This window comes from Eleutherodactylus coqui, chromosome 1, assembly GCF_035609145.1.
Source record: "Eleutherodactylus coqui strain aEleCoq1 chromosome 1, aEleCoq1.hap1, whole genome shotgun sequence".
NCBI classification, from domain to species: domain Eukaryota; kingdom Metazoa; phylum Chordata; class Amphibia; order Anura; family Eleutherodactylidae; genus Eleutherodactylus; species Eleutherodactylus coqui.
Window position 1 is genome coordinate 496,072,415 of NC_089837.1, and position 17,479 is coordinate 496,089,893.

The 17,479-nt window shown below is 46.3% G+C and overlaps 1 protein-coding gene across 2 annotated transcripts in view; it reads right to left on the minus strand.

Annotated features, from left to right (window-relative positions):
• Positions 1-17,479, minus strand: part of HEPHL1 (hephaestin like 1) — an 86,538-nt gene that overhangs the window by 35,059 nt on the left and 34,000 nt on the right. For both annotated transcript variants that reach the window (XM_066586869.1, XM_066586877.1), the window contains 7 exons: positions 16,403-16,542; positions 15,266-15,397; positions 13,869-14,083; positions 11,750-11,900; positions 8,708-8,920; positions 7,321-7,537; positions 5,607-5,746 (listed from right to left, as the gene is read on the minus strand). In XM_066586869.1, the coding sequence (XP_066442966.1) occupies positions 5,607-5,746; positions 7,321-7,537; positions 8,708-8,920; positions 11,750-11,900; positions 13,869-14,083; positions 15,266-15,397; positions 16,403-16,542 (1,208 nt within the window). The remainder of the gene's footprint in view (positions 1-5,606; positions 5,747-7,320; positions 7,538-8,707; positions 8,921-11,749; positions 11,901-13,868; positions 14,084-15,265; positions 15,398-16,402; positions 16,543-17,479) is intronic.

The window sequence follows — 17,479 nt, forward strand, 5'->3', positions numbered from 1 at the left end:
GCAGAGGCCGAGGTGCTCTAAGGTCTGGCAGTTTTTCACCGAGACGCCTGACGACCGACGAACAGTGGTGTGCAACCTTTGTTGCGCAAAGCTCAGCCGGGGAGCCAACACCAACAGCCTCACCACCACCACCATGCGCAGGCATATGATGGCCAAGCACCCCACAAGGTGGGACGAAGGCCGTTCAGCGCCTCCGGTTTGCACCCCTGCCTCTCCCCCTGTGCCCCAACCTGCCACTGAGATGCAACCCCCCTCTCAGGACACAGGCACTACCGCCTCATGGCCTGCACCCACACCCTCATCTCCGCTGTCCTCGGCCCCATCCAGCAGTGTAGTTCAGCGCACCGTCCAGCCGTCGCTTGCGCAAGTGTTCGAGCGCAAGCGCAAGTACGCCGCCACGCACCCGCACGCTCAAACGTTAACCGTCCGCATCGCAAAATTCATCAGCCTTGAGATGCTGCCGTATAGGGTTGTGGAAACGGAGTCCTTCAAAAGTATCATGGAGGCGGCGGCCCCGCGCTACTCAGTTCCCAGTCGCCACTACTTTTCCCGATGTGCCGTCCCAGCCCTGCACGACCACGTCTCCCGCAACATTGTACGCGCCCTCACCAACGCGGTTACTGCCACGGTCCACTTAACTACGGACACGTGGACAAGCACAGGCGGGCAGGGCCACTACATCTCCCTGACGGCACATTGGGTGAATTTAGTGGAGGCTGGGACCGAGTCAGAGCCTGGGACCGCTCACGTCCTACCCACCCCCAGAATTGCGGGCCCCAGCTCGGTGCTGGTATCTGCGGAGGTGTATGCTTCCTCCACTAAAGCACCCTCCTCCTCCTCCTCCTCCTCCTCTGTCTCGCAATCAAGATGTGTTAGCAGCAGCATGTCGCCAGCAGTCGGTGTCGCGCGGTGTGGCAGCACAGCGGTGGGCAAGCGTCAGCAGGCCGTGCTGAAACTACTCAGCTTAGGCGATAAGAGGCACACGGCCCACGAACTGCTGCAGGGTCTGACACAGCAGACCGACCGCTGGCTTGCGCCGCTGAGCCTCCAACCGGGCATGGTCGTGTGTGACAACGGCCGTAACCTGGTGGCGGCTCTGCAGCTCGGCAGCCTCACGCACGTGCCATGCCTGGCCCACGTCTTTAATTTGGTGGTTCAGCGCTTTCTGAAAAGCTACCCACGCTTGTCAGACCTGCTCGTAAAGGCGCGCCGGCTCTGCGCACATTTCCGCAAGTCCCACACGGACGCTGCCACCCTGCGCACCCTGCAACATCACTTTAAGCTGCCAGTGCACCGACTGCTGTGCGACGTGCCCACACGGTGGAACTCTACGCTCCACATGTTGGCCAGGCTCTATGAACAACGGAGAGCTATAGTCGAATACCAACTCCAACATGGGCGGCGCAGTGGGAGTCAGCCTCCTCAATTCCTTTCAGAAGAGTGGGCCTGGTTGGCAGACATCTGCCATGTCCTTGGTAATTTTGAGGAGTCTACCCAGGTGGTGAGCGGCGATGCTACAATCATTAGCGTCACCATTCCTCTGCTATGCATCTTGAGAAATTCCCTGCAAACCATAAAGGCAGCTGCTTTGCGCTCGGAAACGGGGGCGGGGGAAGACAGTATGCCGCTGGATAGTCAGGGCACCCTCCTGTCTATTTCTCAGCGCGTACAGGAGGAGGAGGAGGAGCATGAGGAGGATGAGGAGGAGGGGGAAGAGACAGCTTGGGCCGCTGCTGACGGTACACCGGCTGATTGCCTGTCATCCTTTCAGCGTGTATGGCCTGAGGAGGAGGAGGAGGAGGAGGAGGATCCTGAAAGTGATCTTCCTAGTGAGGACAGCCATGTGTTGCGTACTGGTACCCTGGCACACATGGCTGACTTCATGTTAGGATGCCTTTCTCGTGACCCTCGCGTTGCACGCATTCTGGCCACGACGGATTACTGGGTGTACACACTGCTCGATCCACGGTATAAGGAGAACCTGCCCACTCTGATTCCCGAAGAGGAAAGGGGTTCGAGAGTGTTGCTATACCACAGGACCCTTGCGGACAAGCTGATGGTAAAATTCCCAGCCGACAGCGCTAGTGGCAGAAGGCGCAGTACCGAGGGCAAGGTAGCAGGGGATGTGCGTAGATCGAGCAGCATGTACATCCCAGGCAGTGCAACAGTCTTTAAGGGCCTGGCCAGCTTTATGGCTCCCCACCAAGACTGTGTCACCGCTCCCCAGTCACGGCTGAGTCGGCGGGAGCACTGTAAAAGGATGGTGAGGGAGTACGTAGCGGATCGCACGACCATCCTTGGTGACGCCTCTGCCCCCTACAACTACTGGGTGTCGAAGCTGGACACGTGGCCTGAACTCGCGCTGTATGCCCTGGAGGTGCTTGCTTGTCCTGCGGCTAGCGTCTTGTCGGAAAGGGTGTTTAGTGCGGCTGGGGGAATCATCACAGATAAGCGTAGCCGCTTGTCAACCGACAGTGCCGACAGGCTAACACTCATCAAGATGAACAAAGGCTGGATTTCCCCAGACTTCAGTTCTCCACCAGCGGACAGCAGCGATACGTAAGCAATACGTAGGCTGCACCCGCGGATGGAAGCTACGTTCTCTCTCACCATCCAAAACGGGGACATTTCTGCTTCATCAATCTGTGTCTAATATTCCTCCTCCTCCTCCTCCTGCTCCTCCTCCTGAAACCTCACGTAATCACGCTGAACGGGCAATTTTTCTTAGGGCCACAAGGCTCAGTCAAATAATTTTTCAGAACAATTTTTAAAAGTTTCAATGCGCTTAAAAGCGTTGGAACTTTAACTTGAACCAATTTTTCGTTACACTGGGCTGCCTCCAGGCCTAGTTACCACTTAAGCCACATTAACCAAAGCGATTAATGTGTTTCACCTGCCCTCTTGGCTGGCCATGGCCAATTTTTGGGATGTACATTAGTACTGTTGATACAGCAATTTTTGTGGGCCCTCGCCTACAGTGTAATCAAATTAATTTTTAGCCCACCTGCATTACAGCTGACGTAACCTCAGCTGTGTTGGGCAATGCAATGGGATATTTTTATGTACCGCCGGTGGGTTCCAGGGAGCCACCCATGCTGTAGGTGCACACGGAGTTTTTAATACATCTGTACACTTCTAAAGAACCCCAGTCTGACTGGGGCATGCAGTGTGGGCCGAAGCCCACCTGTATTACGCACGACATTACTACCTCAGCTGTGTTGGGCAATGCAATGGGATATTTCTATGTACCGCCGGTGGCTTCCTGGCACCCACCCAGGCAGTGGGTCCACAGGGAGTTTAACCTACATGTGTCCACTTGTAAAGAACCCCAGTCTGACTGGGGCATGCAGTGTGGGCCGAAGCCCACCTGCATTAAGCACGACATTACTACCTCAGCTGTGTTGGGCAATGCAATGGGATATTTTTGTGTACCGCCGGTGGGTTCCAGGGAGCCACCCATGCTGTAGGTGCACACAGAGTTTTTAATACATCTGTACACTTCTAAAGAACCCCAGTCTGACTGGGGCATGCAGTGTGGGCCGAAGCCCACCTGTATTACGCACAACATTACTACCTCAGCTGTGTTGGGCAATGCAATGGGATATTTCTATGTACCGCCGGTGGCTTCCTGGCACCCACCCAGGCAGTGGGTCCACAGGGAATTATAAATGCATCTGTTTCCACTTATTAAGAAACCCAGTCTGACTGGGGCATGCAGTGTGGGCCGAAACCCACCTGCATTAACCCTTTCCAGTCCACTGTGTGACCTGTGAAGACATTAGGGTTTAAGGCTGTACAGCTCCGTTGTTGGTAGACGTCCGTCGGGGTTCTCTTACTGTATATTGCCAGCCTCTCTGCTGTCGGAGCCTATCCTACGTGTCAGCTCATGCAGTACTGGCTTTAGCCAGCATATAGCGCCGTTGTATAACGGCAGAAAAAGAGTAAGCCCCCTAGGAAAACCATATACAAATTGGATTGGAAAGGGTTAAGCACAACATTACTACCTCAGCTGTGTTGGGCAATGCAATGGGATATTTCTATGTACCGCCGGTGGCTTCCTGGCACCCACCCATGCTGTAGGTGCACACGGAGTTTTTACTACATCTGTCCACTTGTAAAGAACCCCAGTCTGACTGGGGCATGCAGTGTGGGCCGAAGCCCACCTGCATTAAGCACGACATTACTACCTCAGCTGTGTTGGGCAATGCAATGGGATATTTCTGTGTACCACCGGTGGGTTCCAGGGAGCCACCCATGCTGTGGATCGACAGGGACTTCACAATAGGGAGTTGTACCTGCCTGTGTCTATGAATTAAAAAGCCCGGTCTGACTGGGGCATGCAGACACCTTGACAGAATGAATAGTGTGTGGCACATAGGTTCCCCATTGCTATGCCCACGTGTGCAGCTCCTGATGGCGGTGGCACAGGATTCTATTTCTCATTGCTTCTGTACAGCATTGTGGGCTATCGCTCCGCCACTTTTAAAGAGGGTCGCTGCCTAGCCGTGCCAACCTCTGCAGTGTGTGCCTGCGGTCCCTCGTCATGGCAGACGCAATTCTAAATAGACATGAGCGTGGTGTGGCATGAGGGCAGCTGAAGGCTGCCCAGGGACACTTTGGTGTGCGCTGTGGGGGGGAGGGGGGGCGGTTGGTCAGCATGTAACCCAGGAGAAGTGTCAGTGGAGTGTCATGCAGGCAGTGATTGTGCTTTGTTGGAGGTAGTGTGGTGCTTAGCAAAGGTATGCCATGCTAATGAGGGCTTTTCAGAAGTAAAAGTTGTTGGGAGGGGGGGGGGCCCACTCTTGCCGGTATTGTGGCTTAATAGTGGGACCTGTGAACTTGAGATGCAGCCCAACATGTAGCCCCTCGCCTGCCCTATCCGTCACTGTGTCATTCCCATCACTTTCTTGAATTGCCCAGATTTTCACACATGAAAACCTTAGCGAGCATCGGCGAAATACAAAAATGTTCTGGTCGCCCATTGACTTCAATGGGGTTCGTTGTTCGAAACGAACCCTCGAGCATCACGGGAAGTTCGTTCCGAATAACGAACACCCGAACATTTTGGTGTTCGCTCATCTCTAATTACAAATGTTCCATTATTCGGGATTCATAGAATGATACAGTTAGAAGGGACCTCCAGGGTCATTGGGTCCAACCCCCTGCTCAGTGCAGATTCACTAAATCATCCCAGACACAGGTCTATCCAGCCTTTGCTTGAAGACTTCCATTGAAGAACTCACCATCTCCAGTGGTAACCTGTTCCACTCATTCATCACCCTCACTATCTAATATCTAATCTGTGTCTCCTCCCTTTTAGTTTCATCCCATTGCTTCTAGTCTTTCCTTGTGCAGATGAGAATAGGGCTGATCCCTCTGCAGTGTGACAACTCTTAATTCTAAGGAAAGGCTCATTTAAAAAAAAAATCTGGTTATTTGTATAGCGCCAACAGGTAATTTATTTATTACCTCTCCACCAAGCTAGGTACTCATTTTACCGACCTCGGAAGGATGGAAGGCTGAGTCAACCTTGAGTCGGCTACCTGAACCATGCCCCTTTAGGAACTTTTCAAGTTCATGCCCTTTAGAAGATTATTTTGTTTTACCGAGGATTTCTAGGTGTTCCTCTTCTGCAGATCTTTTCTTTGGCTCAGTGAAGTGTCCATCTGTATATTCCCTGTAAACCGCTTTCTTGTATTTAGATCCTATGTGATCGTCATCAGAACTAACAAATATGTGGCCCGGACTAAAAGCAAAGACAACATGTTATGATGTAATGTGTTAGAATGTACAATCAGTAACAAACATACATTTATTAAACTAGTATGGATAAAAATAAAAACGTTTTGAAATGCACAAATCGTTTTCTTCCCCCATATACAATGCTATAAGTCCCTGCAGTTCTGTATGAGCAAGCCAAGTTAGGGCCTTTGCTTGAAACCTAAAATGACCAGACTGAAGCTTTCTCTTATTCTGAACATATTATAGACCCAACTCAATGGAAGAGGCAACTATGTTCGGAGGAGATAAAAGAAAATGGAAAAGAGGATGACCAACAACAAGATGGATGGACAGAAGAGATAACCAACAACAAGATGGATGGATAAGAGAATATAGCCAACAACAAAATAGATGGTGAGAATGAGCGACCAGCAACAAGATGGATGGAGAAAAGAGGACAACCATCAACAAAAAGAATGATGTGACAACTTGCAGATTAGTCAACTCCCCGATCCCCAGCTCTGCGCTGCTACAACGTATCGAAGAGGATGAACAAAAAGATAGATGGAAAGAAGAGGATGACCAACCACAACGCGGATGGAGAGAAGGGAATGACCAATGAGATGAATGAAGAGAAGGGGATGACCAACAACAACACGGATGGAGAGAAGGGAATGACCAACAAGATGAACAGAGAAAAGAGGACAACCAACAACTAAAAGAATGATGTGACAACTTTCAGATTAGTCAACTCACCGATCCCCAGCTGCGCTGCTACAATGGATCGAAGAGGATGAACAAAAAGATAGATGGAAAGAAGAGGATGACCAACCACAATATGGATGGAGAGGAGGGAATGACCAACAGGATGGATGGAGAGAAGGGAATGACCAACGAGATGAATGAAGAGAAGGGGATGACCAACAACAACACGGATGGAGAGAAGGGAATGACCAACGAGATGAATGAAGAGAAGGGAATGACCAACAGCAACACGGATGGAGAGAGGGGAAGGACCAACGAGATGAATGAAGAGAAGGGGATGACCCACAACAACACGGATGGAGAGAAGGGAATGACCAAGAAGATGAATGGAGCTAACAGGATGACCAACAAAAGATGGATGGAGAAAAGGGGATGAAGAGAAAAGGTCAACCAATAACAAGATGGACTGAGAACCATCAACAGGAAGAATGATATGACAACTTGGAGGTTAGTCAACTTCCTGATCTCCATCTCCAGGGTAAAATGGTTGGGGCACACACCAATGTTCAACACAATGGACTCTCTTTCGCTCTAGCTTCAGCTAGCTTTATTCCTTATCCTGCCGTTTTCGTAGCTGCGCTGCTACAGTGGATAGAAGAGGATGACCAATAAAAATATCGATAGTGAGAAGAGGACCACTAACAACCAAGAACTAGATGGATGGAGAGATGAGAATGCCTAACAAGATGATGAAAATTTAATTTCACAACTACAGGAAGATGTGAGCGAGAAGCCTGAAGTTCCTAATAGAAAGCCGAACACTGATGGAACACTGGCCAATATCACCAGGAGTTGACATCGACTTGATAGCCTCTGGTTGTACTCATAACATACCTCTCATGTTCATTTTCTGTGATGTTGTGTTTTTCAAATTCCCAGGATCTATCAGGGGAGTAATCCCACTCCACTTCCTCTGCAGCAATAAAGTAAGTTCTCATTGTGCCATACTGGTGCTCCTCTGCAATGGATCGGTCACATGCCTGGACTGTATATTTATGTTTCATTCCACTTATATAGTGATCCATTGTCAGACAGCCAACTTCAAATATTCCTGAAAAATAAGGACAGGAATCTTTAAGATTCACAGCATAATTATTCACAGAACCCCCACTGATCTCAAAACAGGGCCCTTGTTTCCCCTGTTTGATTGGAACAGTGGTTTCCAATATGCATGCTACTGCTCCATTCAAACTCCATGGGGCAACCGAAGACAGCGGAGTACAGGGCTGGTCTGCCTTAGGCTACGCTCAGACTAGCGTTTTTTTCGGCTGATTCAGCATTCTTAAAAATGGAAATGGGGAGTAAAATGGAAGGCATCTGTAAGATTTTTGCTTACATCTGTTTTTTTTTAGCATTTAAAACAAGGTGGTGCTGGTTCAGTGTATACAACTCCATGGTTAGCACCGTTGCCTTGCAATGCTGGGGTCCTAGGTTCAAATCTCATCAAGGGTAACATCTACTTTGAAAAACTCCACACAGCCATCATCCTTGGCCAGATTTGAATCTACAACTTCAGCACTACAAGGCAATGACTAAGCCATCATACTAGCAAAGAAAATCCCCAATGAGAACATACAACCTCCATGCAGATGTTATCCATCGTCAGACCTGAAGCTAGAGCCCCAGTGTTAGAAGGTGCGGTCGCTCAGTTGTTAGCACTTCTGCCTTGCAGTGCTGGAGCTGTAGGCTCAAACCTGACCAAAGGTGACGGCTGTATAGAGTTTTTCAAATTGATGTTGCCTCAATGAGATTTGAACCTTGGACCCCAACATTGCAAAGCAACAGTGCTAACCACTGAGGCACATTTATTGAAGAACCATCACCGCCACGATGCAGAAAACAGACTTAACTGGAAATGAAAAATGGATTGTCTTTGAGTTCCAACAAAAGAGCAGCAGTCTGAGCTTTTGATCCAATGTAAAACTGTAAACGATGGATCAGAAAAATGGAAAACAAAAAAGGCCCTAATTATGGTATTACAGCTCAGTCCATTGAGGTGAATGTGTGGTTGAGCTGCAGTACTATACGCAACTGCATGGAAACAGGTTGCGGTGTTGATAATGCAGTATATTGGCAGCGGTGCTCCAATCAGCATCACTGCCCCTTCAGTCTGCTGATTGGTGGGATGGGTAATCAATGTTAAATCCCATAAGAACTCCATACATCTCTTCTGCATCCCCAGCCCTGCTCTTTATTTACTTGTCCCGATGACGTCACATACCTGCTTGATCTGGTTGCATGTAAGCGGTGACCGTTGTGTGCGGGAATAGACTGATGGTGTCTCTTGTCATTCCTTCCAGGTTAAGAGTATTTCCTTGAAAATAAGTCCCATGTATGTCAATCTCTGTGCCCAGACCTAGAAGGTGCCAGGATACATTGTCTCCCCGACACATTTCAAGACCCGGTAAGTTCCCGAACATGTAGCCATTGATAGCTGTGAGGAGAAGAAAATCCATAGTCATGTACAGTAACTGATAAATGGACACTCCTCTCCCGCTATGTATATTAAAGGGTTGTCCCACTAAATGAAGTTATCCACTATACACATGGTAGAGGATAACTATCTGATTAGTTGGGGTTAGAAGACTCTTGGCTTCTCTTCAATCAGAAGAATAGGGGTCTAAAAAGGCTGAATGAATGGAGCACTAGTCACACCCACCCACCACCACTTCATTCATCTCAATGGGACTGCCAGAGATAACCAAGATAAAGTGCTACACTACTATCTCCAGACGTCACATTGAAATGAATGGAGCAGTGGTGTGCATGTGTGACCAGGGCTCAATTCATTCAGGGACCTTTAGGGCCCCTGTTTTTGTAATTGGTGGGAGTCAGATCCCCACTAATCAGATATGTAACGGACAATGAGTGTGGACCCACTGTGCCAACTAACTGGTTTGGCTCTGGGCTAATCCTAAGGACATTATCCTGATGGTATCCCGGTTTTCACCCTTTAACCACTGTACAGGGATCTGGACTTTTCTGCTAGAAACCAAGCAGGCCGCCATCTCATGGAGTAGTCCCAGTGAAATTGGCAGCTGACCACGGGAGTCAGACACTGATGCAACGCACCATGAAACAGTCTGGACTACAATCGGAATCCGGTCCAATGTTGGGGTAGGCAGAGTACAAATGTAATCCAGCTAATAAGTCCCAGAATCAGGGCAGACACAGGAGTCAGAAGCAGAAGACAAACGCCAATATTTAGGAAAGAAGGAGGATCCCCAGCTCAGCTAAATATGAGAGCAATAGCATATAACCCTGCAGCTAGGCTGAGAGCATCGGGGAGGATTAACTCCTACAGTGCTGATGAGAAGAACACAGCTATAAACCCACTCATATAGGAAGAGCAGAGCGACGCCCGCATCTGCCCGGAATAGCAAGAGGGCGGCAGACATGGGTAGCCGACCTATCAAGATAGTTATTCCCTATTCTGTGAATAAACTGCATTTGGTGGGAAAAACCCTTTACTTTACTGTAAACTCATTTAAAAAGTTTCCCCAGTTTCATATCTTTTGTGTTTCAATTTGGCACCATTTCAAGATTTCTGCTTGATGTCAGTGAATAAAAACATCATTGTTGACATCCAAGATCTGGAAACTCACAGAGACCTAATACTTTAGGTTATGTTAGGTTTCTTCCACATATAATGAGATATTCTGTAAGACACTGAGGAATATTCTACGCCGGAATTCTCATGTCTGACATATAGATTTTGACACGGATTTAAAAATGGCGTAAATCAGCCTGCAAGTCCACGTCAAAATACGCATTTAGAAATGATTTTGACAGCATTACCTTTAATGAGAACCCACACCGTAGGCCGCTTTACAGGAGCGTAACTGTGTCTGCACATCTGAGCGTTGCATTTTTGTGGAATGAACGATGCCTCTTTGCGCACACGTGGGGGTATTTTATTATACTTTTTGCCCAGCTCCAGATGTGTTCTTTTCCCAGGGGAATTACGCTGTGTTTGGTTATTGCGCGCACGCATTTGCACATTCCCTATTAACGTCTATGGGGATTTATGGTGTGCAGGTTCGAGTTTTTTGGTTTTTTTTGTATGAATGAAATGCACATGAAAAATACGGAAATGTGAGCAAATGGGGTCTATTCTCTGCGTATTGTGCACGCTAATTTGTGGTGCGCAAATCCACGTGGGGAAAAAGAGGTGCCATGATGCCTCGTGACGCGGATTCCGCAAATGACATTCAAGTGGAATTTGTGTTGGGAATTCCACACACAGATTTGCGCATTAAACAGGGCTAATCCACAAGAGCATTCACGGTCATACATTTTAATAGCCATGGCAGATATTGACGCTCAGTTGTGGGTTTCTGCTACGGTTCTTAGAGCCGAAATCCATGTGGAAAAATCAGTGTCAGATTCCGCTGTGTGAACATATCCTAACTGCTGCGTTGTGGAAAAAAAATGTAATATGTTGCAATACCGAATAATTACAGCAGGTGGCGGTAAAGTAAACTTTATGGAAAGATGAATCTTATCATATATAGTAGAAGCCAATGTTTGCAAATAACAGTATGTTTAATTAATTAAGGGGGCTGCACAGGGTTGCAAAAAACATGGCTGTTTTCTTCCAGAAACAGCGCCATACCTGTCCATGTGTTGTATCTAATACTCAGCTTTAATTAAATGAATAGGGATGAGTGGTGATACCCCACACAACCTGTGGAAAAGTGTGGCGCTGTTTTGGAAAAAAAAGAAGAGCCTATGTTTTAATTTAATCTTTAAACCCCTTCCACCCCAATGAACACAATAGCAGAAATGCAGTTCCCTCCCCTTTACGTCCTGTGGATGGCATGGGCTTAGAGGCTGCGCCATTCGTAGGGAAAGTCGGCTGTGACAGAGAGCCGACCTCACACTGCAACAGTAGGGATCGATGAGATCATCAAGTACACCTGCTGTAGCAGCCAATGACAACACTCAGCCGTGATCACTGACCGCTGTCATTGGCTGCTGCAGAATGTTTGTAGATGGCTCAGCCTGCAAAGTGACATCACATAGAGACCAGCGGCGGAGGACAAGCGGCGCAGCGGGGAGAGGTGACTAACTGCTGATTTGTTACTTTAAGGCATTGGGGGACCCGGTGACGGGTTTCTTTAACTCAGACAGCCCCTTTAAATCTTGGATACCCAATTAAATATGCAGTATATGACTCTGTAAACCTTATTAGATGGACACAAACATTTGTTATAAGGCCATATACATATATACATTTTTTTCTATGGTCCATATAGGTTACCGTGCATTTTGTTTGATTCTTGAAAACCTTCATCTTCTACATCAACAGCAGACGAATCCGGAGAAACTGCGTCAATGTTTTCCTCCAAGTACCAGCTCAGGTTTTCGTCAAAGACGGTAAACAGCAGGTAGAACTCTTTCTCCGTCCGCACCTGAGCAATTACAACATCAGGATCAACCATGGTGGGAATATAATCTGCTATAGAAAGTTGGGGGACAAACAAATTCCCGCACTCACACTGTTGTCACCGAGACCCTTACGGTCCCTTACATGGGGCGACTATCAGTCGAATAATTGCTTGATAGAGTGAATTCAAAGGATGGCCGTTCAGTGTAAAGACGGCCACTGACAGGGTGACGAGCGATGAGTCACTAGTCGTTTGCTTTCAACTTACCAAAAAATAGTCACAGGTTGATCAAAAGTTGTCTGCTGTACAGTCAGTCGTTCGTATTTGAATGACTTGCAAACAACTTTGCATTGCGATCCCCTCTATGACCGATTCCTCAGCGAACAACTAATGAACAGTCATTGCTCGGTGTAAAAACAACCGTCATATGTACGCTTCAACGACGTTTCTGAGCGACTATCTGAAGGATGGCTGCTCCGTGTAAAGGTACCTTTAGATATCATATATTGAAGAACAATAAAAAGTTCTGCAACTTTCCAATATGCTTTTTGCCTTAATTGATCACGGATTCCGCATACTGTCAGTGAATGAGATCATATCTTGACCTTATACTTCTCATACAGTACGTTTGCTACAGTTGTATACATCCTAGACAATCTCTATGAGCAAAGCAGACCGATACAATGTAGCAGTGCAGGTAAAATGTAACAGGGAGAGAGATTTGTGCTGATGATGTATTTAGCTCACAGAGGATTGTCTAGACTGGACAGAACTGTAGTAAACTCCCAGCAGTAAGGCCCAATATTCATGAGCGGATTTGATTTGTGGAACCCATGTGAAAGATCCGCAAATCAAGCCGCCCATAGGGATGCATTAGAGATTACTTGAGAACGCTCACTGTGACGAAGCCCATAGGGATGCATTAGCATCCGCAAAACAATTTAAAGAATGCAGATGTGATTTTTTTTTTCCCCCAGCGTGCGGATCGAACACGCAGGAAGAAATGGCAGCATGCTCCATTTTTCTGCGGATCCCTCAGGAATGGCTTCCATTGAAGTCAATGGAAGCTGTCTGATCCATGGCACAGCCGCAGCTGTCACTTTGGATGTGCCGCAGATCCACAAGGAAGCAGGAGATTTTTTTAAAAGTTGCTCTGCGCATGCTTCCAACATGGATGGTATACAATAAGGATGAAATGAAATGGTATAAGGAGGTGTTATTGAAATGAATATGACTCCATGTTCTATCCTATGTGTAGCCATTGTTGTGTCTGGTAGCCACCTTGTATGCCTCTTTTCATTATATTCATTTGTCCTCTTTCTTGAGGATTTATAGATATTAAATAGTTACTCAAAAAGCCTTGAGTGAAGAACCAAGGCCAGAGCTGCAGGAGATAGCTATGTAGCATTTAGACTGGCTGGCAGGTCGAGATGACATGTTCCTAACTGTTCACATATGTTCCAAAACATTCTCTAAACCCATTGTTTACCATTACTGTACTTTTGTGGTCTGAGAAGCTAATCATGTATGGTTCTGCTGTATCTGTGCTGCATTTGTTTGCCATTTTAGATGTAAAATTCTTTATCTTGCATATTCATATTGTGTTCATGTTTTATCCACCAATGGTAATAAATAAACTATAATAAATTTGAATTATTGTAATCGAAGCATGTGCCTCTATAAAAACTGCTGCCTGTCAATCAATAAACAGATAACTTTAATCCCGCTATTTGGTGTTGTGGTGAAAATTATTTTCCAAGCTTGGCCTATCCTCTAACTGAATTTGGATCCCCGAAGCATATCATATAGCAAATAGTTTTGTTTGCACTAACAGAGGTGTCCTCTGGCAGAAATACCTATATTGTGTACCACCTATACAAGTGGTAACAATTCCTTTTTAAGCAATATTTAGCAAGAGAAGTAGCAGATTTGAGTGGTACCATAGGAATATTGATAAACCTTAGATATGTGTACTACAATTGCATTCTGTACCTCTGTGTTGCTGGAGCTTAGTGAACTTTTATTGCAGACCAGCAGTGGACCCACCAGTCCAGAATTGGTGTCCTTCACTGGGTCGGCTGCTGAGTAGTACAGATAGGTCAAGCATTGTGGATCAGTATCTGTAGGTCCATCCTTCTCTAGGATGTTCCAGGTGTATGTGAATGTGTCTCCAGGTGCCACGTGAGCTCCAAGTTTCTCTACATCTCCTATCAGAAAAATACAGTCATGTTAATGTCAACCTCACAATGGAAGATAAAAATTGGTCTGCACGATCATATGACTCCATTGTTCAATGTGTTTCCTAGTTTTACATTGATGAAGATCAATGGTTTCACTTCATCAGTTTTTCATTTTTACTGTCAGTGAATAGAAACATTCTCATTTACATTTACAGGCTGAAAGACTGTACGGGCCTAAACAGGGACGTAGCACAAAGGGGTTTTAGGTGACTAAACTATTGTTAACCTATCCTTAGGGATTCCTGACGATCACTTGATTCCAGTGAGCATGGTGGCCTCTTTTCAGGCCAGTGGCATCACGTTAATTCGTCACATGGCCCGAGAGCAGCCCTGCCCCATTCAAGTGAATGAGATGGAGCTGCAATACTGACTACACAATGTATGGCGCTGTGCCTGGTATGGACTGAAGGGATAGCAGGCCTCACTCAAGTGCCGCTGTCACTTCAGTCACCTGATTAGTAGGGGTCTAACACTCGGGATCCCAACCAATAAACTATTAATGACCTATCCTGATATTGGGTCATCAGTAGTTTAGTACCGGAAAACCCCTTTAATGCTCCTTGGCCCAGGTGTAAAAGTTCAGCTTGGGTTGGTCCACCCCCCCCCCCCCCCCCCACAACCGCCAGCCAAGGCCCCACCAGCTGCATCATTGGCAATGATCCCTCTAAGATAATGAGTGGGCAGTTAGGTACCTTGGCATTGTTCCCGTTAAGCCGGGCAACACTGAGCCACATCAAATAACTATGAACATTCAGTTATCTAAAGATTAGCTTAAAAAAGCAGCTAGATAAAAAGGGCCACATAGCATGGTGGTCGAAGAGAGTGAAATGGTTTCGGTCTGAATTCACGGTGATCCAGGGTAGAGAAAAGGTCACCTCTAGCGGTGGTTTATCTCTCAGGTACAAAAAGATCCGTAGTGTTGAAATTCCACTGCCCAACTTTTCCTTCCCCTGATATTTGCTGTTCAGGAGAGTTAGGATACCCCCATGTACATTAGATAGTCCGCCGATCCTGCTGAAATCGGCAAGTTTGGCCAACATTCATCTAATGTATATGGCCACCTTAACACTTACTTCACATCTGACACTAGCAGATAATGTCATCACATTACATTTTACACATTGGAAAGAGACCACTGAGGTCATGTACCATCGACATAGGGGGCGCCCTCTGATTCCTTGCCAAAGGACAGTCCATGAGGCATCATGCTGTAGTTCCTGTCAGCCATATTGGAAAACACAACCACAATGGCATCGCCCACTTCAGCTTTGATGACTGGACCTAAAATAAAATTACAATGACATCAACTACTAGGCCCAGCTTTGAGTAGTCCATATTTTGACATTTATTCAATAATTTATAGATTTGATTACAAACTGTAAGTAATTTTATTTTTAAGAAGGCGAATACAGTCGACAATGGATTTACATCCAGTAATGGGATGTGGATTTGTTGCAGAATTGGCGTAGTTCTGTATCAAATCTGCGGCAAATATTTGTTGCGTGAACATACAGAAACGCAACATTGAAATGCACAATATACTGTTATATACAAGTATCGCAATATATGTTAAAGGGCTATTCTGCACTTTTTACACTGATGACCTATCCCTTGCCGCTTGGGACCCTCGTCCATCAGCCAATCGTCCATCAGCCAATCGTCCTGCTCGCTATCAGTGCAGTGGGCAGGACGTGTGTCATCCGTGGTCAGAGCAATGCTAGTCCCAACCCACTTCTTAAAAAGTGTTGGGGGGGTCAGTGTAAATGTTTAAAAAATTGGAATTTTACAACATATCTTTATAGCGTTTGAAGTGCTGAAAAAGACGTAAAACATTTTCACCACTAGAGGCAATGTGGTGGCTATGGATAAACAGTGTGCTATAAGCTTCCCCAAGTAGTGGCTGCAGGCAGCCAGGACGTTATCATTTGACTCTAGTGGGGAAGATATTGAACCACTTGCGCCAATTTTCTAGGATGAAAAGCCGCAAATTATGGTGCATGCAATAGTTGCGCAAAAAGTTGTGACTTTATGGGGTTTTCCTCGCTCGTGACTTTTTTTTTTAATCATGCAGCTTATTGAAAGGGGGCCTAGGCTCCCACTGACCAGGAGGTATAAGTTAGAGCATAAATCGATGCTAACTCATAGCTGGCCTAGATTCCCTTTTCTTTGCTGCACAGACAGACTTCAGTTTTGATGACTGGACCTAAAATTAAAATTACAATGACATCAACTATAGTATTTTTTTTTTTTTAAAAGCGGGATCAAAAATAACACTGCCGTTCTTACCCAGAATTCCAAGATGTTCCTCAGCTTTAGATGGAGTCTTTTTAGTACTAAATGATTCATCAGTATATTCTGTGTAATGTACCTTCCAATAAGAACCTCCAATCCTCTCACTGCTTTTTGCAAAAAACGTTGCAGAATGGCTGAAAAAGAAAAATGTGAATTTATAATTGTTATTTACCTAAAATATTCAGTCTGTTTGGATAAAATTAACCTCTTTACAACTGCTGACAGTAAGGCCTCATGTCCACGGGGGAAATCAGGCCCGCTCCGGATTCTCCATGTAGAATCTGCAGCGGGTCCCTCCTGCCCCGCGGACACGAGCGCTAAAAATAAGAATAAATCAGAATTAACTCACCTCTCGCACGCTCCGGATACTTCCTTCGCTGCCGCGTCATCTTCTCTGCGTCGCGGCCGGATCTTCTTTCTTCGGCCCGGCGGATGCGCAGGATGACGTCGGTGACGTGCCCGCGCATGCGCCGTCCCGAAGCAAAATGATCCGGCCGCGACTGAGAGAAGATGACGCGGCGGCGAAGAGAAGAAACAGAGCGGGTGAGTAAAATCGGATTTTTGTCTCCCGCGGATCCGGACGGCTTCCATAGGCTTCAATAGAAGCCCGTGGGAGACTCGCATGAAAATGGAGCATGGTCCAGATTTTTTCATGCTCCATTTTTTTTTAAATCACTTTTATTGACCATCCGCGGGTATTTATCTACCCCGCGGGTGGTCAATGCATCCCTATGGGGTGCGGATCCGCATGCAGGAGAAGAGTTAAAATCTGCTGCGGATTTTAATTCTTCTTTTGCCCGTGGACATGAGCCCTAAATTTACGTATTTTTACGAGTAAAAATATATATTTGATTAAAAATAATCAGTACAGTATGTATTACATGTTTTACATACTACAATTTTAAAAAAAGGAACAAAACAACAAATTTTTAAAAAATGTTTCCTAATTTCGGCATTTTTAATAAATGTATGCAAATCGTATCGGTTTACTTTTACCCACCTAAGTAAAGTATAACGTGATGAAAAAAAAAAAGATCATTTTGTCCCCCTTGAAAGCTGAAAAGCATATGC